Genomic DNA, 27,385 nt, shown 5'->3' on the forward strand with positions numbered 1-27,385 from the left:
TAAGCTCCGGGCGGTCACTTGCTTCGCGTCTCCTGAGGGAAGGGGGGGCGACTGGAGCGGGCGTGTTTCCTCGCCTGCTGGGCGCCGCGATTTGCCCGGGGAACGCGCGGGCCCCGAATGGCAGCGTGGAGCGAGGAAGCTGACAGCCAGGGCTTCCCCGAGAGCCGCGGCCACACAGGGTATTCCTGTGTATTCAGGCTTGCAAAATGGCGGATCGAGCCTCTGCTGGCGGCAGAGGCTTGCAGAACGGCGGATCGGCTTATACTCGAGTCAACAACTTTTTCCAGTTTTTGGGGGTGAAATTGGGGGTCTCGGCTTATACTCGAGTCGGCTTATACTCAAGTATATACGGTAGTCATTAATGCATTTTTTTTTCAGGCTTCTACATGATCCCCCAAAAGGATGCCACCTCTTTAATGGATTATGAATTAACTTTTAAAAGCAACGGCATTTTATTTTCAGGCTGCATAAATAAATAGCATCTTACTGTTTTCTCTCTTCCAGTCTGAAGCTCTTTTGAATCATTTTTAAAGCATGTGCAGCCTTCTGCCTTGGTATAAGATTGCTTATTCTCCCATCATCATTTTTGTAATAAAGCTGCCCTGGAAAAAATGTATCATTGCTCTGAATTTTATTATTCCATTTTTTCAAGATTGTTTAAAAGTTTATGGGCTGGGAGCTGGAGCAGAAACCTGAATGACCTGCTAATTTTAAGCACTTTTGCACTTGAAGTGATACAAAGTGAGAGCTGAAGGTTCATGCAACACGGAAATACTGTAAAGGGATAGCTCTGTGCACCCCACAGGTCAGTCATTTCAAAAGGTTCTTTATAAAAAATTATCATGATAATGTGTAGTGCAACATTATTGAAAAGGAAAGGAAGGGATGAATGAGAATACATACTTCAGTTCCATCTACTGCAGATATCTCTCTACCTTATATTCCCTTTCTGATATAAAACATTAAAATGAAACCCACACATACCAGAGATAACATTCAAAGTTTATGCAGAAACAATGATTTGTTTTTATGAAGAAGACTCCTCCTCCCTTACTTGTATCTCAAGACACAGAGTTGATCCTCATATATCCTAACTACACCTGAATATCCTTTTTTTCTGATTCAGAGCTATATTCATAATGCACCGTTGTTTTCTTTGAAGTAATTTACTCCCATTTTTCCCCCTCAAATGCTCTTTCAAAAGCAGCAGTATGGTAAGAAATATAGATTAAGGATCCCGCCATCCAACTGCTTTCCTGCTCCAGTCTTTGCACTCCACGTGGGACCAAAATGCAACAGAGCTCAGAGTACGGTTTCTCGGACGACTCCAATGAGACTGTGAGGCCGCTCTGGCTCCATCCGCTGGGTCCTCCTGTTCGGCCCCGGGGTTCCGGCTGCAGTAAAAGTACTTACATCTCCACAGCTCTCCAAGTGCAAAAGACCCGGGTGCCTCCGGAAAGGCAGCGTGTGTGCTCTTGTTATGGATGGGTGAGCAGGAGTCATGACCTTTGGAAAGAAAGAACATTACACTGTCAACTGCCCTGCCTATTTTTAGCTGAGAAATGTGAGGATAAAGAAAATGTTAGTCATCTTAAAAATATAAAAAGCAGATTGGGCACAGCCAAAGTGTGTCAACTTCTGGAGATCAGAAGAGTGGTTTTTCCCCTCAGTAGCCACTGCTCTATGGAACATCCTCCCGTTGGAGATTAGAATGGCCCCAACCCTACTCGCCCTTTGCAAGGCTTTAAAAATGTGATGTGTACTTGGGCCTGGAGCTCCAAATGTGTCAAGGGCTCCGTTTATTGACTTTACTGTTAGTTGGTTAACTATTTCAGCTGCTGTATGCATTTATTTTTTAGATACTTTAATTGTTTTAGAACTGTAAGACACCCAGAGTCACTTGGCTGAGGTGGGTGTCTATAGAAATTGAATAAAGTAAATTAAAAAACTGATCTCATATAATACCTGGCTATTTCATTAAACACCCAGGTGTAGAATCCTTTAGCCATCAGGACATATTTTTAATATCCTTTGGCCCATTTTTCCTTTTGATTGGGAATTAAGCCATGACACAAAGGGGGTTTTGGAGTCTTCATGCTTGTGCTTTACTATCAGCAGTAATTGTCATCACTTTACTTTCTTTCCATAAATATTTTTTTTTAAAAAACAATCGATTTCCAGAATTGTCAGTCTATGAGAGATGATCTAATTCTGCAAGAACAAACTCCTTATTTTCTCTACTTTATCAGCTGGAGACTTCTATCCTTATTCATCTGCTACAGACAAGCATATCCAGCATTACAAAGGGCTGACCTGACCTTTCACATGACCAGTTAAACTTTGGGAGAGCTTCAGCCTTTTTTCTCTTTAACTTACTAAATAAACAAAATCCTATTTCACCTTTAAGAACTGCAAGGTATATTTGGATAGTGCAAATATAAAATAAGATCACATTTATTCCTTAAATAGATACTATATTTTTCTACTAATTTGGAGAGAAGGAAAAATTTTAAAAATCAATACAAAAGTGATAAGTGATTAAATAAGCACAAAAGGTCCACCATCTCCTGCCCTTCTTCACTAAGCTGGATCACAGAAATTGAATCATTAACTATAATCAAAGAACAGACCTGTAACTAACAGAATGTTTGCTAGGATGAAAAGTTACCTGGTCTTCTCCCAGAGAAAAAAAGCTAACATCAGACAGCAACACAGCCTGAGTTTCATTTTGAACTGGCATCTCTTTCCCTAAGCAGAGCTGCAACCTGTTGTATCTTACCTGCTCGAGGAAACTGGCACTGGTGATGGCTTCCTCCATGTGTTCTTCATCAGATTTTAAGACAGATTTGATGTCTTCTACTAATTCATGTATGTCAGGCGTCATGTTGCAGGATGACTGCTCCAAAAATTTGGCTACCAGAAGCTTAGTATCTATATATGATTTGTAGTCTATTAAAGACTGAGGCCTTGAGCGCACAGCCTTTGCTCTCAGAGTTTTTCGCAAAATGACAGAAGCCAGCTGTGGTTTTCGGTCTGTTTGAGTGGCAGCTTCACAACTTAGTACTGGACCTGGAGACAAAATAAAAAACTCAATGGATGCGCCCTAGTAGTTTATACACACAGAGTCAGTCATAAACTCAGTGTCAGGACAGCACACTACAAACCACAACTCTGCCATTTTTACCATTACATTGTAAGCCCTCAGATTTACTTGGATAGTGAGATGGGCAGCATACAAATTTAATAAAGAAAATAACAAAATGTTCTATTTACATCACAATGTTACATGTTAGGGGAAGAGCTTGCGTCATGAAGCTGCAATGCTTATGTTGACATTCTGATGGAACTGCTGGATTCTTAGGCTCCCTCTATAATTGGCAGAACTCCATAATTAAACTTAATGACTGAACCCCATAAAAATATGCCTGAATGTAGCAAAACACAGAAGCCAAATCAAACTGAAAAACAATTAGTTTTGATTACCAAGTTAAACATATTTGCACTGCACTTCAAATATTTATTACAAATCAGGAATCCATTATAGAATATTCATTATTGTTAACTAATATTACAAAGAGAACACAAATTCTCCTCCGGCCTTGGAATAATTGGTGGGGAGGGGAGCTGGTGCACAACTGCAACTCCTGCCCTTCTGGCAGAAATGAGAGTCTCACTGTGCTTTATGGTCCTGATTTTAACAAGACCACCATCATTTTTCATTGAATAATTTGTAGCTCCAAGGCAACACCACCATTTGAGATGGAACAATCTTAATGCCAATAAATCTCTTTCATTTTGTGGTCTCAGAAAAAAAAAGAGATAAAGAACATTTTCTGGAAAGGGGAGACGAGTCAGGTCACCTCTGAATGGAAAACCCTGAAGAACAGGATCGCTTTTTGATCGTTTTCTGAATAGCTTAGAAGTCCCCACAGGTACCAAGCTGGCATCTGGAGACAAGGTGGTCTCCCTACTCAAAGAATTAAAAGAACTTTCATCTCCTGCAATGAAGAAAGACAGGAACAAGAAATTCAGTTAGCATGAACTCACGTTTTCTCTCTCTCTCTCCCCACCCACCCACCCAAATATAGAAAGCAGGGAGAGAGAAAAAAGGAAACATAATTCTTTTAAACAGATCTCTACAACCATTTAGTTAAACAATGGTAACCAAGCAATACTTATAAAGCTTTCCATTACAATAAAGGTTTCTGTTAAGCATGACAATATAATTATAAAAGAGTACGTGCACTCATTATTGAAATATTGCCAATGGCAAACTATGTTTCCATAAGCAAAGAAAGCAAACTGTAAATCTTAAAAAGCTGGACTTGTTATTTTAACATCTTGTTCACAAGCATATGTAACACTTGGGTATGAAGTATTATGGAAACACGGACATAAAAAGCTTTGCTTTAATCACCTGGGAATTATCAGTATTATCATAAATAGCTTGCAGAAATGAAAAACATTTGCTCCTATTGTCCTCTGAATATATAAAAACTAGTATTTCCAAGCTTCATGACAAACCACTTCTATGTTGTTGCCAAGAAAAAAACAAGGACATGGATCTGGGGCAGGCCAAATGAGATTTAAAATAATTAATTGAGATTTTTTTTAATGGGGAATGGTGCCAAAGCTCTTTTCAGAAGTATCTTGTTTCAAAAGGAACACAAATTCATAATTTTCAGCTGAGTGATAGACACTTGGATACTGAAAGAGGGCTCATTGCCTATTTGTGGTCTCCCAAATTCAGATCCAAATGAAATAATCAGAATTTGTGTTTTAATACAACTTTCAAGGGGATCTCATGGTAAAACTGGTTATAAAGAAGGTTTCTGCTAGAGAACTAACAACGAAGAATAAAGAAGGTGAATAATCAATAAAGAATGTAAAGAGTTAGTGGTACAATGACTCAAAACATCATGTTGATCTCAAAACAAGATGTTTTCCACTTACCCATCAAATTACTAAATTCAGAATCAGGCATTCACACGGGATAGAGCATATCTACAGTATCTTGTGTTAGTTTTACAGATCTAAACAAAGCTGTTGGAAAATTACTGTTGGCAATTTCTTCTGAGTATCTTCCTAGTTGTTCCCTTCATCCAAATAAGAGCAGTGCACATGACATTCAGTTCAATAAAAAAAAATAGCTTGATATTTGTGGATTCCAGGATCCCTCACTAGGAGAATCTAGTAAGAACTGTATGTGTTCTGTCTAGTGTGACCTAACCGGGTCCAAAGATTATTTTATTCTGGAGGTTTTTTCATTGCTTTTAACAATAAATCTCATGTTAAAATACCTGTTGCATTTATTATTATTTATTCTGTACTTTTTAAAATTGTAAACTGTGAGAACTTGCTCTAGAAGACAGAACATAAATAAAATTATTGTTCATGGTCTACTCTATACATGTGTATTTTCAAAACTAATTCAATAGCTTGACAGCACCATCAATACAAGATCATAATGTTGTGATTCCGTGCCAGCCTGTGATCCCAGCAGCTGAGTCCAGGGAATCTGAGGAGGAGGAGGAGGGGTCTGCGGAGCCACTGAAGTCGGAGGAAGGCTCTGATGAGCTCCACGACTTACATTCCAGTGAGGAGCCTGGCCCTTCCACTCGTGCTCAGGATGAGACGCAGCTGTGTGGGGAGGCTGGGTCAGACTCGGAGGACACACAGCTGGAGGACATGAGAAACGCCTGCAAACGAAGACAGGCCAGGAGAGTAGGCCAGAGGGAGGCAATGGGGCGACTCCGGGTGAGGGGGAGAAGGCACTGAGAAGCCACGCCTTGAGGACGGAATTACAAAAAGGGAATGTGTGGACGGTGCTGGTTGCTGAAGGCAACCGTTGCAAAGTATTACATGGGATCATGTTCTGTTGGTATTGCCAGTGAATAATTCTCTGTTTTGCATTGTGTTTCGTGTGGACAATTTTCTCCATTTGGATTGTATTTTGCTACCTTTGTGCTTGGACCATTTGGCAGGTTTGTTACCAATATTAAAAGGGGTTTTGTTTTCTTCTGAGTCTCCAGCCTACTTGTCAAAAGGGGTGTTGTCCTTGTGCATTTAACAAGGTCGTACATAGGCTAGGGACAGAACACATAAAAAGGTTGTAGCTGTGCGTTATTTTTCTTGTTAGTTTTTAAATTCAGGGTCTGTATATTTTGTCTATTCACATTTCTAAAGCAGCAGGAACTACGAACAAATAATTAAAATATTTTTAAATCAACATCAACAACACCATTTCTATTTATCTGGCAAACATGAAATAGAAAGCATTGTGGACAAAAGGAAAATGTGAAATTTATTCCTCAAATAATGATACTAACATGAAATGGGCTTTAGAACAAATAATGTTTTAGTTCTGTTCAGTTGCTTCCAAAATCCAACAGTAAGACTTACTCATTTTATTAGCAATGGTGGAGATAAAGTCCTGTTATTCCAAAAGAGTCACTTCAAGGACTTTACAATGTCCCAGAAGGCTGAAGTGCTCTGATGCTATTTTTCCTTGCTTTGTTTCCTGATGTCAAATTTGTGTCTATTAATTCTTCTGTGCAAAGTTTGTCCTATTTGTCCTATGTAGAATCCAGTGGAGCATTGCCAGCTCTACTCACTGAGTGAAAGGATGCTGAAATCACCTATGTCAAAGGTGCAGGCAATCTCAGGACAGAACAAATACAATGATGGGTTTTTAACACATTTCAGTACTGACAATCCATCTTATCTGCACCTGCTTAACTGACGTCCAATCCCCCTCTTCCCACTAACCCTAGTTTAAATCTTATATCAATCTAGCAACTATATGCATCTGATGAAATGAGTTGCAGGTTTGGGTTTTTTTAAATATAATTTTGTTAGTCAAAAATCAAACTCCTCCCAATCTTTTGCTACCATAGACTAACATGGTTCTCTTCCTACAATGTTTAAGTCAGAGGTCTTCAAATTTGGCCCTTTTATGACTTGTGGACTTCAACTCCCAGAATTCGTCAGCCAGGCATGCTGGCTGACGAATTCTGGAAGTTGAAGTCCACAAGTCATAAAAGGGCCAAGTTTGAAAACCCCTGGTTTAAGTGAAAGAAAGAAAAGGGCTGTTCCAGAGTGATCAATTTTAAGAGTAAATAGTTGTTATAGAGATACAGTAAATTAGTTTAAATAAGAACATAATCATTATTGCATTTCTCTGTAATTCATTGCTAACTTGTAGAATAACACTTCAAAAAACACTTTTTACCTTGTGGCACTTGTGTATCATTTTGTCCAGGTGGGTCATTTACAGCTTCTGCAACAGCTGAATTGGATGCATCCTCCTAAATATAAAATTAACACAGTAATCTTCTAAGTAAATTAATGGGAAATTGAAATACATTCCTAACTTTAGAGAATTTAAATTTAATTTTAAAGTTTAATAGAATTACAAAGAAACACCACTAAATCACAAATGTTCTCCAGGAATAATTATCTCCATTCTTTATTAAACATTCTGGTCATTCTGATTTATTTTATGTGTAGTGATTATCATATCAATCTGATTTTACTTTTTGACATCTAAGTACTATTCTATAATTTGTACGCTAGTTTCTTTTCTAATCTTCTTAGATAATTTAAGACCTTTTTTCTTTTTACTTCAATTGTGTTTTTCTTGTTTTATTCACTAGTCTATGATTGAATAAAAATGATTGACTGATGGAATCTATTGAAATTTCCAGATTGTCTTTAAAAAGATACCCACGTACAACAACACACTGTAGTAATCCAACTGTAAGATCACTAAAGAATACATTAACTGATGCCAGGCTGTCTCTGATGCATCTGGTATATCAGCCTCAAGATGGTTCTGGTTGCTGAAGCTAAAGGGCAGCCCTTCTCAGAAAACGTTGAACGCCATTCAGCATACGTGAAGAAGAGCTGAAGCTGGGGGCTATTGACTCAGCACACTCCCACTGGTTTTGTGGAGCTGTTACTTAACATTGGAAGATAAAACTGAGATGCCAAGAATACCATGACACAAAATTCTGATGCAGAGCAATAGTTCTCCAATATCAAGGTTTACAAACAGGAAGACTGAGAGGAACAGATCCATTGTTTAACACATGCCAGTTCTCACAGCTGAGAATAGCATGTGTTAAATACCACTAAAGAGTTTTAAGGGGTTCAAGAGAACTGAGGAAATTATTTCCACTTCTGGTTCTACCTTAAAGTCTGATTTGCAAAGTCAGCAACAAATTCCATATCCTAAGGACAAATATACAGCTGGATTGAAAAGGATCTGAAAATAGGAGGGATACTGCCCTGTCGGTCAAACTATTCCATAATAGGCATGAAGTATATTTTTAACCTGTCCAGGAAATCTGTCTGCATTCTCAGGTAAAAGAAGCTCATCTATAGTAATTGTACAAGACAATATGATGGACATCTGTTAAACAGCCCATCCTCCTGACTTTTCCTAAGAGTCTTAAGACCAGGCTCTGCCAGATGGCTTGTGGACATAATGGGGGAACCTTACACTGGAGGTGGTTGATTAATTTAAACCTAATCAACCCCCCCCTTCCCCATGATCTAGCTCCCTCCTTCATCATCATTAATTATTTTATCTGCTTTGCTATCTTATAATTGATGATTTTAATGTTTTTATGCTGTAAGCCACCCAGTCACCCAGGAGATGGGCAGCAAATAAATTTCTAGATAGACTGGATAGCAGAGGATAGGACAGGACAGGACAGGACAGACTAGCCACAGAGTCCAAGAGTCTTGCAAATGTGTCACTGTTGAAAAAAACAGCTAATTTCCTTTAAAGATCAAAGCTGAATCACTGGACATTAGTGACGAGATGCACAGAGGTGAAAAAGAACAGAAATTTTGGGCTCAGTTGTGGTTGTAAATCGAGGACTACCTGTGTGTATACTGTAAGTTCTTCAGAACTGATATTTAACATTATATGACACAAAAAGCAGGAAGTGGGAAAGCAGCAAAGTCCCAAGCTCAGATCAAGTATAAAATATTTCTTTCAACAGCTTCACTTCCATCATATTACTTAGTGGCATTCCACATTACTCAGTGGCAGAAAAGTGCACAACCATCCGAAGGATGTGACAGTGTACCATGGACTCCTGTGAAATCACGTTAAGCTGAAAGAATACCATGGACAATACCTGCTCATATCTCATCTGGCTGATCACAGCTTCGTAAGGAGGTGGGGGATCAAGAGGGCAGAAAACTTCAACACCTTTAATTCGGGCTCCATAAATGTGTGGTAATGGAATGATGTCAGAACCCAGCATCCTAGAAGTAAGAGTTTGCATCAACTAAAAAATATTTTGATGGCACACGCTCCAAAAGGCAGCATAATGGAATTCAATCTTTGGTAGAAAACCAGCAATATAGATAATTTTTTAAAGGGTATTCAGAAGGATTTAAACAGGGATTATTTTCTGTGGGGAAAAAGGAGGGCCTAAAACATTTTAAGTATGAAATCCAATTAAAGTATTAAACCTCCAAATGTCAAATACTTCTCAGATGCTAAAAAACAGGTCCTCGTGTGAAGGTACAATTTAACTGATTTATTGCTAAAAGTCTATGCACAGGAATCTTCTCAACTAATGATCAGTCCTTGCTTAGAATTAGGTAAGAGTCAATGGCAGTCAAGGGGAGGGGGGAGTTGGACTTAGTTCATTTATGGCTACATAGTGATTCTAGACTGATCCCTCTTTTTATCCCTCCCCCTGGCTCTGCCAGTCCTTCTCCTATAATACTTTTTGCAGACCCGATTGTAATCGTATAATCTGCAGAAGAACTGACAGCTGGCCTTGGTGGGTGTCTGAGGTATTGAGGTTCCTTGCCCAGAGATCAGGACTGCGAGTACTGTTCCATAGAAAGGGTCCTTCTGAATCTATAGTGTCCATCAATACAAGCAGAGGCAAAGAGAGAAATCAAGATATGCAGGGAGCATTTATGCACAGAATTAGAATGGCCCTCTTTTTTTCTGAAACAACTATAAATAAAGATTGGCTGACAGTAATGAACGATTAGCGTTTTTTCCCCAGCAGAGAGATGAAGACGTTTGTAGCTATTACCCTCCTGCACATCATACATCTTCTGAAGGGGGAAGAAAAAGGGCAAATCCTTTAAAGCAGGGGTCCGTAGCATGCCAGAAACTGGCAAACAAGTGAAGCCCCAACCACAGTATGCAGGCAGCATACAAAACCACACACCCTTCCAGTCAATGGAAAAACCTCTTCCATGGAACCAGTCCCTGGTGCCCAAAAGGTTGGGGACCACTGCTTTAAAGGATTGTAAGCTCCGCTTCTGCATGGTTAGCCAGTTCTCACTACCTGATAGAAGGACAGGTACAAGATATCTGTTACACAAATGTTAAATGTATGATTGTCCAGAGACATCATAGATAGCAATGATCTTCCCTTTATCTTTCCTGCACATTCAATGAATGCATGAGGGGATTCATCTAAATGTTCCTTATCTAACTATTCCATGTGTTCAGCTAATTGAAGATAATACATTTTTAGCTGTCTCTGCCATTGTTACAATTATTAGCACATTAGAAAAAGCCTAGCACTGCAGTAATCTATGCTTTATTTTCAAACAGGCATTTGAATGTCAACCTCTCAACCATTTTGCTCAACTGTCCTCTATATTCCTCATGATTTACATCTTTCTGCTACTGACTCCTCTGATATATATAATGGACTCATGCTATCTGTGCTAAACAAGTTACATGGCCTTGGATTTATAAGGAAATTACATATGCCACAAGGCCTAGGACTGTTATTGGTTTAACCTCTGTGATATCATAGCATTCCAAAAAATAAGAATGTTGTATATAGCTTGCTTACTTCAGTGTTTGACAAGAACCAAATCTCTAATATTGTTCATAAGGAAAATTTATTCTGCCTGTAATCACAGAGATTTAAGATAGGATTAGGCAACTCACAACTTCAGGGTCCAATATATTTTCTTGCTACCTTCACAATTTATGCTTTAGCTCAATTGCCAAAAATATGAAAAGGAAAAAATGAAAAATCTCTGTCTTATCCATTTTTATACCATTAATTTAGTTAGCTCCTCTATTCAAAATAATTCTTGGCGGAATACAATGTTAAAAACAGATTAAAAACAGAATTAACAGAAGATAAAAGTGACACAGAAAACTTAGCATAACACACACACACACACCAAGCATCTAGGTTACTCCAAATTCTGGGAGAAAAATCAGATTTTAAGGTCAAAGTGGGGCTATGGAAATCACAAGAACGCTGTTCAAAAAGGGAGGAATTGTGACAGAGAAGGCATGTTTTCTGAGTCTATCAGATGACATTGTTTTATTCATGCTAGACACTGCTGATGTTATCTAATTTGGGTAATGAAACATCTGTAAGAAAACAAGCAAGCTCGGAGAGCACCAAGGACCCCTCATGTCAACCCTGAGCTACAAATATTCTCCTCTATTAGTATTAACAACATTAGCAATAAATGTCAAGGTGCAGAGTGAAAAAATGGGAATAAAATTACATATAAATATGAATATGACTAATCACAACAGATCCAACAGCTAGCCTTAGAATTGACAATGAAAATAATGAAGTGATGGAGAGCTTCTGCCTTTTAGGATCAACCATCAACAGTACCTAGTACAGCAGACATGAAGCTTTGGAAAAGATATTTAAATGTTGTGATGTATCTATAACCATAACAAGCAGGATCTTGCAAGCCAGGTATTCCCTGTGATACTCTAGGGAAGCAAAACTCGGACTCTGAAGAAGCAGGCTAACTATTGTTGCTTTGGAACTTTGGTGTTGGAGAGACTCCTGAGAACTGAGGAGAGCTAAGAAAACAACAGACCATTGAACAAATGAATCCAGAGTTCTCACTTGAGGCACAAACAACCAGGTCCAAATTATCGTACTTTGGACACATTATGCAAAGACCCAGTTCCTTAGGAAAGGCTCTAATGCTGGGAAAGCTGGAAGGAGAGAAAAGGAGATGACAACCAGCAGCAAGATAGACTCCTTCCCTATTCTAACCTCCTGAGATCTTCAAATGGTAAATGCAAAGGAGGGTGTAGCACCCAGTGGGGTGAGAAGCAGGCCCAATGCCTGGGAGAACCATGTGTGGAGGGGAGGCCTGTGAGGACCTGGTGTGTGTGTGTGTGTGTATGAAAGCAACGTCAAGGGCTGTAGGGATCCTGAGGGGTGGGATGCAGAATACTGGGTGTCTCAGGGGTTGTGGGAAGTCTTTGGAGGTCCAGAACATCTCAGGGTCTCCTCCACCTGAGGTAACTGTGCTCCACTTAATGACCCAAGCAGAACACCCCATGCTCCATTTAACCAGCACTTCAAGAAAAGCAAAGGTGAGCAGTGGTTAAATGAAGTAATCTCACTTAACAACTGTCACTACTTGTGATCTTATGGTCACAAGTTATGGTTATGGTTGTAAATTGAGGATTACCTGTATGAAGGCTTGGTTAAAGTCTCAGAATATCAAGAGAAAGTTACTTCACCTGCGATTGCCTCGTGGTGTGGAAGAATAGAGTGTATCAAAATATGACGGAGGTGGGGCTGGTGGCACAAAATCCTCAGGATCAGAAGCAGGACCATCTTCTTCGACTTCCTCTGTATAAACTTGTTGTTCTTCCTAACAAGATACAATTCTGTAAAACACACTTATAGCAGGAACGGAAGAATAACTTCTTTTTATATCTATTTTTTAAAAATGAAATTGTGTCCTGCACTCACTTACTCTGCAGGATCTTCTTGTTGCAAATATCTGCAGGTAACGTAGGGCAGCAGCTACCAAACAAACAGTGGTTGTCAAGGCATTCAGAGCACAGAGAGCAAAGAGAACTTTCTGAAGCACAAAAAATTGGAAAGAATTGGTGCAACTGTGATTTGCCACATATATTTAAAGTATGCACATTAATTCTTTTGATTTCCAAGAACAAAATTCAGTTAACTTTTAAGCAGATGCCTTTTTTCCACCTAAAAACTATGCTATATGCAAATCTGACAATCGTGCCCTAGAAAGTCACTGTATATCATACTAGCAACCTTGTAATTTGCTTGCACACCCTAGGATTCCATTCATGTCTCACATTTGCATAACCAGCATATTTTCTCTCTTCTTCTCCCTCCAGTTTAAATCTAAATTTAAGTCTAGCCACTCTATTTATCTGATGAAGTAAGCTGCAGCTCATGAAAGCTCATGTCTTTTAATAACACTTGCTAGTGCTACCAGACTCTTGATTCTCTGCCACCATAGGCTAACATGCTCTCTTCCTACAATTGTCTTCTCTGATACCTTTCCTCTATGCAGTTTGTACATTTTTAAAAAAATTCCATTTATCAATAACTTAATCCCCAAAGAGATTAGAAATATTAGCAAATATATTTATTATTAAATATAGGCTTTTAATGCTTATTAGAGATTATGATCACTTCTACAGATTTGCGAGCTTGTTTTAATATCTCTGGTGGATCTTCAGATAATAAGTTGTTTTGTAAATCTTATCAAATAACTGCTGTCTGCTTCTGAGAGAACCAAAGCAATAAGTTAACCCTTTTTTAGAGCACTAAGGTAAAGGAATTTTAAATCTTAGCCCATCACTGCAGTGTGGATATAGAACTGGAACTCTACACCATCTATTTGTGTGGAATTAAGCTTATGGCTAGGTCAAGGCCCATGACATAAGGGATCCTGATTCACTATACAAATATACTGTGTATGGGGAATAACAGGAAGAACTAGAAATCTTAATAGGAGAATATAATTTAATAAGCATTATGAAAAGTGAATAGCACAAGCCTGAATGGAATACAAAGACTGAAAAATGTCACATATATTAAAGCAAGAGGCCAGATCCAAAGGTATCTGTTACAAACCAAGATGACAAAAAATAATTGGCTATGCATTGTGATGTTATGTACTTCCTGCAGATACCAATGGTCAAATAAAAGTGGGGGAACTGCCCTGTACGTGAAGGAAGTGCACACATATATTGAGAGCCAGAAATCTGAGCAGATGTCCAATGAAATCATATGGATAAAAATTCAAGAAAAGGGAAATCAAGACATTACTGGGGGGTTTTGGCTGGGGATGGTGGGAAAATAGGGAACTGTCAATCCCCAAGTCGGAAAGAAGATCTGAATAATGTCTTCACAGACCAGATCAGTTTTCTCTATTGGACCCTAACAAAAAGGCTGGTTAGAAAAAAGTCAAAGCAGAGAGTACTTTGAGAGTGATCATGCCATTTGGGGGCTCAAAAAAAATCGGGGCATCGCTGACCATGCACATAAGATTCAGGCGAACACATTTCAATAGAGAAATATTAGGTAGAATCCTATGCCTAAAGTACAAGTGCTCACCATGTAATCCAATCTTCTACAAATCTATTACATTTAACAGAGTAGCCAGTTTAGTTGGCTAAAGGAATGCAATGGAAATTATGTACCTCAACTAAAGGAAAAAAATCCAACGATTTGCATGAAATTCTAGTGTGTAAGTATACCACCAATGGCTCCATGACAAGCTGGAGGGAAGTGTTGAGAGACCTATTCTAGGCACTGTGCCATTCAATGTATTTATAATTTATTTCAATGGATGGTTAGAAAGCATGATTATCAAATTTTCATAAGACAGAAAAAGGACATCATCAGGATCGCTAATAATCCTGAGAGACTGGAAAAGTGGGCAGAAACTAGTATTTCAGTTTGGACAGAAAAAAAAAAACATCAAAGCATGAATGTGGATATACAGTGCAAAAAAGATCCAGATGTCTTGGTGGTCTTTCTTCTAATTAACAGTAGAAACAATAAATGCAATCCTCAAAAAAGTGTAGTATCAAGATCAAAATAACTCACTGTTTCTCTCTATTTGTATTAATCAGTCTATACATAGGAAATTGTGTACAGTTGTAGGCAATGCATTTTAGGAACAGCACTAATAAACTGGGATACACCCAAAGAAGAGTAAACAAGATGACAAGGGATCTGGAAGGTAAACTTACAAGGAATGTCTAGAGATACTGGGCATGATCATCTTGGAGAAGAGAAGACTGTGGGGAGATATAACAGTTGTTCTCAAGTAGTCCAATGGTTGGCACGTAGAAGATGGGGCAGAACTATTTGGAAATGTTGAGGAAATCAACCTAAGACAGAACAGGTTTAAATTACAAGAAAATGAAAAGTGGATGAACATCAGGGGAAAAAAATCTTAAAGGTAAGAACCATTCAACAATGGAACAGATGGCCTTGGGAAGTGGTAAGCTCTTGTTGAAGGTATTGAAAGAATGGCTGGATAACCGTATGTTGGGCAGGTTACAATAGTGACTCCCTATCATCTACACCAAAGTTGTCATCCAGATCCACATTTCTAATGGCTATTTGAGGAAAATAAATATTGCACTCAAGTGAAAACACGAACATCATTACAACATGATCAGTCCCAAGAGACAAAGTTAGGCATTCCAACTTTACCATACACTGTCATTATTTCCAGATGTAGGTTTACATAATCGCATTTTGTAAAGTGTGAAAGGATGGAGGAGCAGAGATTAATTCCAGAGCAAAAGCGAATGTTTTTTTTAAAAAACACATATGATTTCTATAAAGAACACTCTCGCTTTATTTATACACCTCTAACTTTCCCTTCTTCATGCACTCTGATAAAATCAACAAGCCCTACATATAGTCCCTGTCATGACAAAACATGGTCAAATAAGGTTATATATTGTCTTTCTTCCTTAGTATCTTCCTCCTACAGCTCCTGAATAAAAAGGCAATAAAAAGTTTGGAAGATCTGCATTGGAAAGAAATCAATATTATTCTTAATCATGTTTCTATTTATAACAGTTTATTTACAACCACTATAGTCAGTATTAGTAACCTTACTTTGAGTAGAAGGTGAACTGAATTGCATGACTGGATTGCATACAACTGCAATGCATTTTCTTTCTCGGTGCATTTTCTCGGCATAAATTCTTCACAGCAAAAACAAATTTTATTTTCAGCAACATCTACCTTTAATATTGAGAAAAGTAAGCATTTGAATTAGTAATTTGAAAGCAATGTTTTATATAGAGCAAGCATGTCAAACTTGAGACGTCATGTGATGTTGCCGATGTATTGCGACTTTTCCCCCATTGCCGGCAATGGGATGGGCGCGATTTCGGCGTGACGCATCCAGCCTGCGGGCCAACAGTTTGACATGCCTGATATAGAGCAACACTAAAATGTTATCAAAATTAAACCAAAAGGTTAACAATCCATAATGCAAAATAGAATTTACTGTGATAAGACACATACAATGTTGTTAAGGAATTGCTATGTGGAACAATAAAATGTATAATTGCTTTATCTATTATCCATTCATTAATGTACATTAAAGAACTTTCATAGATTTCTATTTAAACCTTAGATTCTCAAAAACCTATATAAGAATGTAGAATTTGATTTGAACAAAAAAAATCAGAGATTCATATATTTGATATTAGGGTTACAGATATTATTTCATTATGCCACACTGTGTTCTAATGCAGAATAGTAACAATTAGTTAATTAAGTATGGGACATAACAATTATTGTTATACTCTGAATATATACTTTATACATAAATATCTCCTCACCAGATCACACCTAGGGACACTGGACACAAATTGAGCACCTTGGCATCCAAGGATAAAGCCCGCCAGGTTCAAGAAAACACAAATAACAGAAAGCAAAACAAACAAGTTAACCTAGAAGAAATAAAAATTGCACAGTGAATGACAACATCCAAACATGTCAGCTTCCTTAATATTCAATATATATCCTATCATGAGGAAAATTTTCACACACACAGCCAATGCACAAGGATCTGTATATGCATAGGTTTATTTCCCACAATTAGCTGGGTAATAGGCTATATTGGGCTCAACTTATTAAGGACCCTAATCCCAATTCCAGGTATTAGCCAATACAATATTGTTTAGCTTCCAAATTCAGACAAGGCCAGCAATCTGCTGAGATAGCTGGGAAAGAGAATTAAATTTAAGATCTATGGATCTTTTTTCTTGCCATGGAATCCAATCATAGGTGTTCTAAATTATTTTTGAAGTGAGGTGTTATTCCAACTTTGAAATGATACAGACCACTTCCCTTTAATACAGAGAATGTGAAAATAACTGCAAACAAAAGAAAACTCAATTAAAGCAAAGCCATTACATGGATTATAGAATTATAGAAATTAATTGTTGTTTTTTTAAATACTAACCCAAACAACACACTTTACCAAATATTAAGCTGATTGTGTTAAAAATCAATAAAACAATAAAACATTTTTTAAAAATAAAATGAGTAGCACTATACACGGATAACAATAATGCATATATCCAAAAGGAAAATACTTTCTGGAATAGACAGAAATTATCTGATACCATCACACCTCTCCTGAAGTGCTGTTGGAGGAAAACTAGAACTAGTCTGACTAGAACAGGTAAAAGACCACATTAGGGATTGCCTCCTGGTGATACAGACAGCAAAACATTAATATTTCTCCATCCTTATTGCATCCACTGATAGTAACCCAGAAGCTCTGTTTAGGGTAACTCAATTATATTTTGACTGTGGGCCAGCCAAGTGAGGCTAATTAAAGTTTCGCTCCAGTGCATGAAAGCTGGATACTCCAACTGAATCCTACCAACACAAAGTGACAGAGGCTATTTGGATTTGGGGAACATCTGGGGATATTCAATCTTTCACTTTGCTTGAGGTAGCACTTCCCCCTTCTAAACTGTTATGCAATCTTGGGGGGTGAGGTTGAGTCTTCTTGGATCTACAGTTCCTTGCTTGAAAAAGTGTCACCAGGGGTAGGAAGGCAAGTTACACCTTTTCCTAGATTGGGAGGCCCTTCAAACAGCAATCCACGTCCTGGTAACCTTGTGGCTTGTTTTCTGCAATGTTCTCTGGATGTGCCTGTCCTTAATAACCAGCCCTTTAACTAGTCAGCAGTACCAGCTCTGCTTTGTGAGCTGCACTTGTCAGTTTGCTTCAGAGTGCAATTCAAGATGCTGCTTGTTATTTATAAAGCCCTACAAGGTATAAGGCCTGGTTATTTGAATGACTGCCCGTCTCCCGTAGCATCTGCTTGGATAATTTGGTCCTAAGGGTTGGCACATTCTGGCTTCTTTTGATTAGATAATATCAGCTTTCAGGATCCTGACAGCATGCCTGCTCTGTAGCAACGCCTACCATCTGGAACAAGGTTTGGGATCTGGATGGCCCTCACTCTGTTGTTTAGAAAACCTGGCTCTTCACCCAAGCTGTCAGTAAGGGAGAGTGAGACACCTCACATCTTTGTGCTTGCCATCTTTTTAATCTTTTTAATCTTCACTTGATTTTATTGTAATTTGTTTGATTGTAAGCCATCAAGAGTTGTTGAGTGAAGGGCAGTATACAAATTTAATAAATCATCATCACTACCTTATAGAATCCAAATAACAATTACATTAAGAAACGCTTCATAATTATGTGGCTGCAATATTAGATGCATTGAAAATTATGTAGACAAGAAATACCAAGGACTTAATAATGAATTAACTGTTTCACTGTAGCAAAAAGGAAGTTTAGAAAGCAGCTGTTGTCTTCAAAGCTTAAATACAAGATATACTAACTTAGAAATTTAAATTTATTGAGGTCTCAGAATCAGTTCTTCAAATCTGGAGTAAAGTACTTATGTGTGAAAAAATAATTATCAGTTACACAGAACTATAACGTGTAGTTGAAATATAATTTCATTAAAAATGAGAAAATGTTGCCCTAAGAGACATCTATTAACATGAGGAAAGCAAGATTACTTTTTAACAGTCATGATATTCCATTAAAAACTGTGATATTCTCTGCTTATAACAGTTAAATCAGAATCATCATATTAACCAACACATACCAAAATTATCATAGGTCTCTTCCATATTGTTAATCCTATAATCCCTGATAAAATGACCTGCAACAATAAAACAAAGAAGGATTGAGTGAACGTTACTCATGACTTCACATGATAAAGATAATTCAGCAAAATTTCATTCTACCAGCGTTAAATACTTCTCTTAATGTAGACTTAAAATGAAACACAGGCTTAAAAATTTTAATATGTTGGAAAAATATCTATTCAACTGTGGTATCCAAGTTCTGAAGTAGTACAAGAGGTCTTAATTGAATAATAAAATAACCTTTGGAAGGTAATTAGGGCTTTTGAAAGTAACTCTTTACCTCATATAAAGTGCTTAAAAACCACTGGAAGGAGACTGATAAGAAATAACTAAATCCACGTATTTTAAAAAGATAGCTGTACTAAGGTAATACTGTATAAGATGCAATGTTAAACCTATTACTTTGCCCTTTAGAATATTATTTATTTATTTATTTATTTATTTATTTAATTCAATTTATATACCGTCCTTTTCCTGAAGGACTCAAGAGGAAAAAACTAAAGAGGAAAAACAAACTTGAAATGAGAATTGAAAAAAAACCCTTAGCTTGCAGTTAGCTTTAATAGGAAATTAATAATCATATCTATTTGTCTAGAAATCCTATGTTTATATGTGAGAAACACACAGCCAAGGGACCTTTCAATCATGGCAAGAAGATTTATTGCAGATCCCTTCTTTGCTTTCCACAGGGGAAGGGATGATCATCATAAAGAGTCCAAGATTATAAGTAGTGCTGTGATAGGTCTGTGTAACTTTGGTTGCTAAGTCAAGGACTTCCTGTAAAGGATTTTCTGGTACAAATCAAAGGTCTTCCAGTAGTTTTGGACCTATGGACTAAATATCCTGGCAGATGCTGGAGTTACTGCAAGGAATCTATGATATCTTTTCCCCAAGAACAGATGCTGAATGAAAGTCTTTCACTACCTGGGATGAGATCGAGAAATACTAGGTTGGCCTAGAAGGGAAATTAAAAAGAATAGCACCAGCTAATTTGGGTTGGTTCCTGTATCTTTTCACTTGGCCAGTACTGATATTTCTTTCTCTCCCAGTATTGGCAATTATAAATCCTTTTCCACTACTGCCCTATTCCCGGCTGGCATCTCACAGCCTCAGACTTCCTACAGGGTCACACCAACAGCTTCTATCCAGAGGCAGGACTGAGGAGATGGGGGAAAAAATGTCAGTGGTTCAGCAGACCAGTGTTTTTAATGCAACTCTTAAAGCAGCAGCAGCATCTTTTTTCAGATTCACCAGGAAACCTGGAAGAAAATCACACTGTGTTTCTACAAAGTCTCTTCTGAATCATTTTAAAACAATGCTAAGCCAACTATGTGACCCTACATCCCTCTACCTGTTATGAAGCTTGTTTCACCAGACATGTAGTTATCAACTTATGACCACAACTGAGTCCAAAATTTCCACTGCTAAGCAAGACAGTTGTTAAGACAGTTTGCCCATTTTACAACCTTTCTTACCATAGTTGCAAAGTGAATCACTGCAGTTGTTAAGTTAGCAACACAGTTAAGTGAATCTGGCTTCCCCATTGACTTTGCTTGTCTGAAAGTTACAAAAGGTGATCACATGAACCTGGGACACTGCAGCCATTATAAATACATACTAGTTGCCAAGTGTCTTAATTTTTGACACTTATTGATCATGGGGATGCTGCAATGGTCATTAGTGTGAAAAACGGTCATAAGTCAGTTTTTTCAGAGCCACTATAACCAGGGCTTTTTTCCTCATAGAACGCTCAGAATGGTGTTCCGGCACCTTTTTTTGCAAAAAAAAAAAAAAAAAAAAGCTTTTGCACAAGCTGTGCTATTATTGGCTTAAGCCTATTGCAGGCTTTGCTCTTTTATGACTCATGGACTTCAACTCCCAGAATTCCTGCGTCAGCTATGCTATTGGCTTTTGGAAGCCAATAGGAATTGCTGCTGAGCTTGCCAAAAGACCAGGCAGGCAAATGATGCACAAGCAAGTTGCAGTGAAGGCAGGAATTTTGCACTTCTCCCTGCTCCCCAACTACACCATCTCAACTAGATAAGTAAGATATTATTTGCAAATAGGATATCTAAGTATGACTCAAGGAAATTTTCCCTGCATGGAGGGAGTAGTGGTTTGTTTCACTTTGTTTTACTTTTCAAATTGCTGTAGGGAAGAAATGATGATTAGAAAAATGCAGGAAGTTATTTTTATTAGGAAGAATTCATTTATCCCATGTTAGATCTTTGGGAGCTTAATACCACCAGGACAGAACATTTGCTTTTCTGAAACTTCATTCAAATTCAATTCCTGATAGGGGCATTTGAAAAAAAAAGTTATTTATTAAATTTATATGCTGACTATCTCACCAGGATGACTCTGAAGTCAAGGAGAGGGCTTGCAACTTCTGTTTGTAGTTATCCACGTTTCTGCACACTGAGATAATCGGCCATTGTACAAATACAGAGCCTATATGCTTTTATATTTATATGGAACAGATACATTACCTGAAATTTTTGGAATGTGTAAAAAATTTGAACCAGCCCAGAAACTCATTTCTCATTGTTTGTGTATATAGAAAGCAAACCCTGAAATAGATTTGGAAAGAGCAAGGACTTTGATTAAATGGAAATGTTGCTAAGCATAGAACTGTTGAGCTAATTTGCAGCTGTTTCTGTTGTTTTCTTTTTATGTGCTTATGATTTTACATCACATTTTAAAATCAGCCAAATTGAATAGGAATAAGATTATGACTGAAAGAATACTAATTCTGAAATATAGTAAATACCTTTAACAAGTAACGTTAAATTTAGCTTTAGTGTAATTTTTTTTTTAAATTCCATTTATATCCCGCCCTTCTCCGAAGACTCAGGGCGGCTTACAAACTTAGCAGTAGCCTTCATTCTATGTATAAGCCTGCTTATTAGGGCTTTCACACCTCCCCCAAGCGGCATTACTTGTTTACTGTAGCTAAAACTGGAAATTATATTTCTAAAGCATTGGTTTGAATCATTGGAAAGAAAAAAGATTTAATATTTATGATTCAAAAATATAAATATGTGAGAAACATGTTTTTAAAGACCTTTGCAGCTTGTTCTCATATATACCCTGCCACAAAGGAATAACTAAAATTATGAAATTTAGAATCTACCAAGCTTCCTTCCCATGGACAGAAGACAATCCATGGGAAATGTGAATCCGTAATCCATAGCTTTAGCAGCAATAATAGTAGATTATTATCAATCTATTTGATTCCTTACTCTAATGTCTTTACTCTTATGGGATGACAGAAGATTATTTGAAAAAATATTTGATTTCTCTGGCATGCGATGGCGCCGTTGTGATGATGGGATGTAAAAGTGGAGTGAAAAAATTGCAGTCAAAACGTTTTGGCATTGTGCTAATCACAGACTAGAATTATCAGTAGGTGATGCTGCCAAGGAAACTTCAGGAATAAATAGATTCCAATCATTTATTGATAAACTGTATGTCATATACCATGCTTCACCAAAGAATAATAGCAGAGTTGCATTCACGTGCAGAATTACTGGGGACTGAGCTGCTGAAAATTGGAAGAATTTTAAGTACCCGATGGGTGTCATCTAGTTTGCGTACAGTTTTGGCTGTATGGAATAATTTTGAATCCCTTGTGTATCATTTTGAACACGCAATGCACGATCCTACAAGAGATAAAAATGATAAATGCACTTATGATGGCTTGAAAAGAAAAATAACATCTACAGAATTTTTATTGGATCTAGGATTGATGTGTGACGCTCTCCAAGAATTGTCAGATTTAAGTTTGGATCTACAGGACCGCAACATCGACTTGTACAAGGCAAATAAGAAAATAAAAATACTGGTACAAGTTTTTGAAGAAAGAAGACAGAACTTTGGGCCCTATTATAAATGTGCTGTTGCTGCTAAGTGATCTTCGCTTTCGTGGAGTTTTACTTCACAAAAGAGATTCAAAAAAGGATCCTCCCATTGACCCAAGTATATTTTATACAAAATTGAGTCAGTTGAAAAAAGATTACTTGATAGCAAAGACGATGAGTTGGTGTATTGGTCGCACGTACTTGATCAGAAACATTGGCCTGAAGATGTTAATACTCAACTGACATTTGGAGAAGTGGAAATTAGAAACTTATCAATCAGACTGCAACTAAATGAAAGAACTGATTTGTGGATTCTGTGAATACATTCTCGAAAAGACATATCCAGAAAAACTGTTGCATTTGATACGGAATCTGAATACCATTCTTATTTCTTCAAGTGAATGTGAACGTGGGTTTTCAAAGATGAATCTAATTGCCACCCTAACAAGAGCTTCGTTAAAGACTAAGACAATTTCAGCACTTTTGTTCATCAAACTTGTTGGACCACCTCTGAGACTTTTTGATCCTTCAAAGTACATTGATCTGTGGTTACTCAGAGGACGACATTTGGCCATAGGTACTAAGAGCAAGGAAAGGAGTCAAGATGATTTGCCAGACGAGAATTGGAGAAAAGTTTGGAATTTTCTATGAACATTTGCCTTAAATACAATAAATTAAATATATGTTAAGAATTGAATATATAATTGTTTAATTATATAAATAAATATATAAATAAAATTATATAAATAAAAGATTAACAAGATGAGTGTTCTGGCACCTTTTTTGTAGAAAAAAAGCCCTGACTATAACTTTGAACAGTCATTAAACAAAAGTTTGCAAGTTGACAACTACCTGTATGACATTATTCCTTCTATATGCTGGTCTATTATTTTTCTTAAAATTTTAAGCAAGATTTAAAATTTGATTGGGTTATTTGCATATTCTTTTGCATCTTTTTTTAACTAGAAAATTGATGTGGCTATATCTGGAATTGCCTACATTTACCTTTAAGCTGTTGTGAACAAAGTAATACAAGTTATGGAAAATATTAAAAACTTTAATTTTTACATTACTTTCAAATGTAAATATTTAAATAGACAGATGCTAATATAAATATGTTACTACAATTATTTCCCTTGGTAATTAGTCAAGAAAAGGCATTTAAAATTAAAAAATGTCATTTTCCACACATACAAAGACTGCATCATGTGGGCAATTCACAAGCAGTTTAAAGGATGTGCACAACTGTGATTAATCTATTAAGGATGACAGATCTCAGTTGGCAGTTAGCATCACAAAGGAGACAAAACAGCATTAAACAGGGTTTGACTAGCCAGTACAGATGCAGCAAAATGGTCAAAAATATATGCAAGGTAAGAAAGGTGAGCATCTAGAAAGCAAATTGTAAGATTCTGATTACTCTCCTCTTTCCACTTATGTCTACAGAAATAGATTCCTATATTTACTGCAACACAATAAAAATATATAAAGTTGTTGTTTGTTAATATACACTAAACTGGAATTTGAAATTATACTTTGCAATATTGTTCATCATATATTTAGAAAGAATTCTGGCCTATAATCAAATCAATACTGCCTAATCATTGTGTACTTTTAAGACACAATTATTTTATTGCCCACAAATATTAAAAAATTTACTAACTCCAAATTCTTTGAGATTCACTCATCTTAAAATTAAAATCAGGAGAACTTGATTTCTCCAAAGTCTATGTAGTCTGCAAGACATTTATGATTGGACGCCTTTTCACAAGAAAAATATATTACCAATTATATCAGGGAAAAGGGACATCTACCTAGGAATCTCATAAAGCTACAAATGCTAGTATTATATTAATGTAGACACAATTTTGAAAATTTAGGAGATATAGTTACTTCTGCACATATTTTTCTAAATGTCATTTAACAGGTTTTGCTTCCTCTCTCAGTGGTAGGACAATATCTGCTATTCAGAAAGTCTGTAACCCTTCTGAGAATGAGATTTAGATGCAGAATGAGGCAAAAGATTAATCCATGAATGAAAGCAAAATCCATAGCAAGTGACACTTGCTTTTATGAATGCATTTAGCTGATTTTGCAAATACATATAAGCAGGAAGCCTTTTATTAAATAAGACAATACCTCACCACATTATAGGGGAGACTTAAAGAATGAAAATAGTTACAACACATCTATATTAAGCAATTATCCTTAACAGCAATTTCACGAGCGTTATTATCTGGAACCTATTATAGTTGGCTCTATTCTTTCACATCAACCACGCTTTTCAAAGTGTAGGGACAGCACGGGAACAGAGCCTGCGATTACTAAATGTCTTTTATTTGCATTATTAATATAAAACATTCAGAAGTAAAGAAACATTACAATTCCTACATTTTTTCATTTTAAATTATTTCATTAATATACTAAGTAAATTACGGTACTAGGACAGTGATGGCGAACCTTTGAGAGACTTAAGTGCCCAAACTGCAACCCAAAACCCACTTATGTATGGTCAGGTGCCGGGTGGGTGTGACCCATTGGGTGGGCATGGCTGTGGTGGTAACAGCAGACTGGGTGAGACTAAAAAGTTCAATCAATCAATTCCAACTTTGCCAGATCTTTTTTCCCCCGTGAGAAGTTGAAATTGATTGATTGAACCTTGGCGGCAGAGGCCTAAAGCAAAAAGGTTTTATAAAACCCAGCTGAAGGCGTAGGACTGGGGCGACAGCACGTGTGCCCACAGAAAGGGCTCTGCGTGCCACCTGTACTAGGAGCTTCCTAAATATAATGCCATCAAATAAATGCCACAGGTTGAAATCAACCTTAACTGGGGCTACAGGATTTGGGCTATCAAAATCCGAAACACAACCCTTACTGGATGCCAGCCAGCAAAGGGATTCCAAATTTTTGTAGCCCATATATGGCAGTCCCAACCTCAACGGTTAACAACGCCGTCCCAGCTTCCCATCCCCCAATCCAACTTTTAGCCAATCCGTTTAAAATCCTGATTCCTGTTCGCAACCGGTCCCGGGGGAAACTGGAACGCCCATTCCGTACCGTCCAACTTTGCAGGGTTGTTGTGAGCGTCAATACACTGGGGACGCTGCCAAGCCTAACGTCTGTCGTTTAAAAGGAGAAGGACGGAAACTAAAAAGAGCCAGCAGGTGGCCCAAGATACGGTAGCTGCTCCGCTAGAAAACACAACCGCGGACGCGAGAAAAGGGCCCGGCCAGGGGCCACTTACCGAGGAGCCGGCCCAGAAGGGACAGGAGTTCTTCACTTGCGAAGAATTGGTGAGGAAGAGCGCCCCAAAGCTTAGGGCCACCATGCTGCATCCCAAAATCAACTGCAGCAGCCCCAAGGACAGCAGCGGTCTGGCCGGCAGCGGGCCCTGGCCGGCAGCGGACGAGGCCCCGCTTCGACGGGAAGCCACGGGGGACAGGGAGGCCGGCCGAGGCCGGGGCTGCCGGAAGGCGGAGCTGGACCAGCGGAGCCGGCGAAGGGGCGGCAGCGGCGGAGGGTTCGGGGCGGCAGAAGCAACAGCTCCCGCTGAGCAAGGTCTGCCCACCTCAGAGACCGCCGAGAGCCGCGCCATGGGACAGCAGGAGCCCGGCAGCACCACAGGCAGAGACATGGGGCGGGGGGTGGGGAGGAGGAGGAGGGAGTCAGCCAACTCCGAGCGCTCCCCCGCGCGGGAGGAAGATCCCGGGTGGCCGCCTCCGGCTGAGGCGGCCGGCCGAGCCCCGGTCCCGTCCACCAGAGCCCGCCCGCCGGCCGGTCCCTCCCTGCTTCGCTCACGCGCGCGGAAAGCAGGCGATCGTGGGGCGCCCGCCTTTCGGCTCGCGCTCCCTAGGCCTCTGCTTGGCGGTTGTGGGTGGCGGTTCCTCTGCCTTGCGCGGGACCCTCCGACCTCCCGCTGCTGGACCCCGCGCTCTGGCTGGCGCGCGAGGAGGAGGAAACCAGGCTCCCTCTCAGCCCGACCCTCCCTTTCCGCCCAGAGGCTCCGAGCCGCCGAAGCCTTAGGACTGACTGGCAGCCTATTCCCCGGGGGAGACGGCTGCTCTCTCTCCCCCCCCGCCTCCACACACACACCCCAGGCCTGCCGCCGCTCTAAATCCGCTCCTCTGTTAAATTAACCGCTTCCCAACCCCCTCCTCCCGCAACTACTCCCAACTCGCCGCCCAACTTTTGAACTCATCCTGGCTGGTTAACTCTTGCCGCGCGAGGCTCCCGCCGGGCTCACCCCACCCACTTGAAACGCGCGACCCACAAACTTCTCTCGGGCTCCACCGACAAGTCAAACCTCCGGATCGCTCACTTCCGCCCTTGATAAGAACTCCTCTTGTGCTGCGGTGGAGGTCCTAGGGGCCTGCCCGGCTTCTTTAAGCCAGGGGAGGCCAGCGGTTGTCGGAGCGATCCCTGCTGTGTAATTCGGAGGAGCGCCTCACCGCCCCCCTACTTCATTGAAAGCCAGGCAGCCCCAATTCGCCTTACGTACTGCTCCCTACTTCATCGAAAGGTAGGCCGCCCCAATTCTTCGTCCTCCCTCCCTCCC

General features: G+C 38.9%; 1 protein-coding gene across 1 annotated transcript; it reads right to left on the bottom strand.

Annotated features, from left to right (window-relative positions):
* On the bottom strand, window positions 1-27,347 carry ENTREP1 (endosomal transmembrane epsin interactor 1). Its single transcript, XM_081317523.1, has 11 exons — window positions 26,075-27,347; window positions 18,928-18,984; window positions 16,631-16,741; window positions 15,897-16,025; window positions 12,751-12,858; window positions 12,512-12,645; window positions 9,150-9,279; window positions 7,232-7,307; window positions 3,861-3,998; window positions 2,780-3,069; window positions 1-1,506 (listed from the first exon to the last, which is right to left on the bottom strand). Exons 1-11 carry the CDS (start codon window positions 26,462-26,464, stop codon window positions 1,303-1,305), a joined length of 1,767 nt encoding a protein of 588 aa, XP_081173649.1. The 5' UTR covers window positions 26,465-27,347; the 3' UTR covers window positions 1-1,302.
* Window positions 27,348-27,385: the final 38 nt, after the last annotated feature.

The sequence above is a fragment of the Vipera berus genome (assembly GCF_964194415.1).
Source record: "Vipera berus genome assembly, chromosome: 2".
Lineage (NCBI taxonomy): Eukaryota > Metazoa > Chordata > Lepidosauria > Squamata > Viperidae > Vipera > Vipera berus.

Coding starts and splice junctions, on each gene's coding strand:
- ENTREP1 (XM_081317523.1), bottom strand. CDS start 26,464: ATGTCTCTGCCTGTGGTGCTGCCGGGCTCCTGCTGTCCCATGGCGCGG. Junction 12,646..12,750: donor CAACAAGAAGATCCTGCAGA/GTAAGTGAGTGC, acceptor GTATCTTGTTAG/GAAGAACAACAAGTTTATAC. Junction 3,070..3,860: donor TCAGGGTTTTCCATTCAGAG/GTGACCTGACTC, acceptor TTTTGTCTCCAG/GTCCAGTACTAAGTTGTGAA.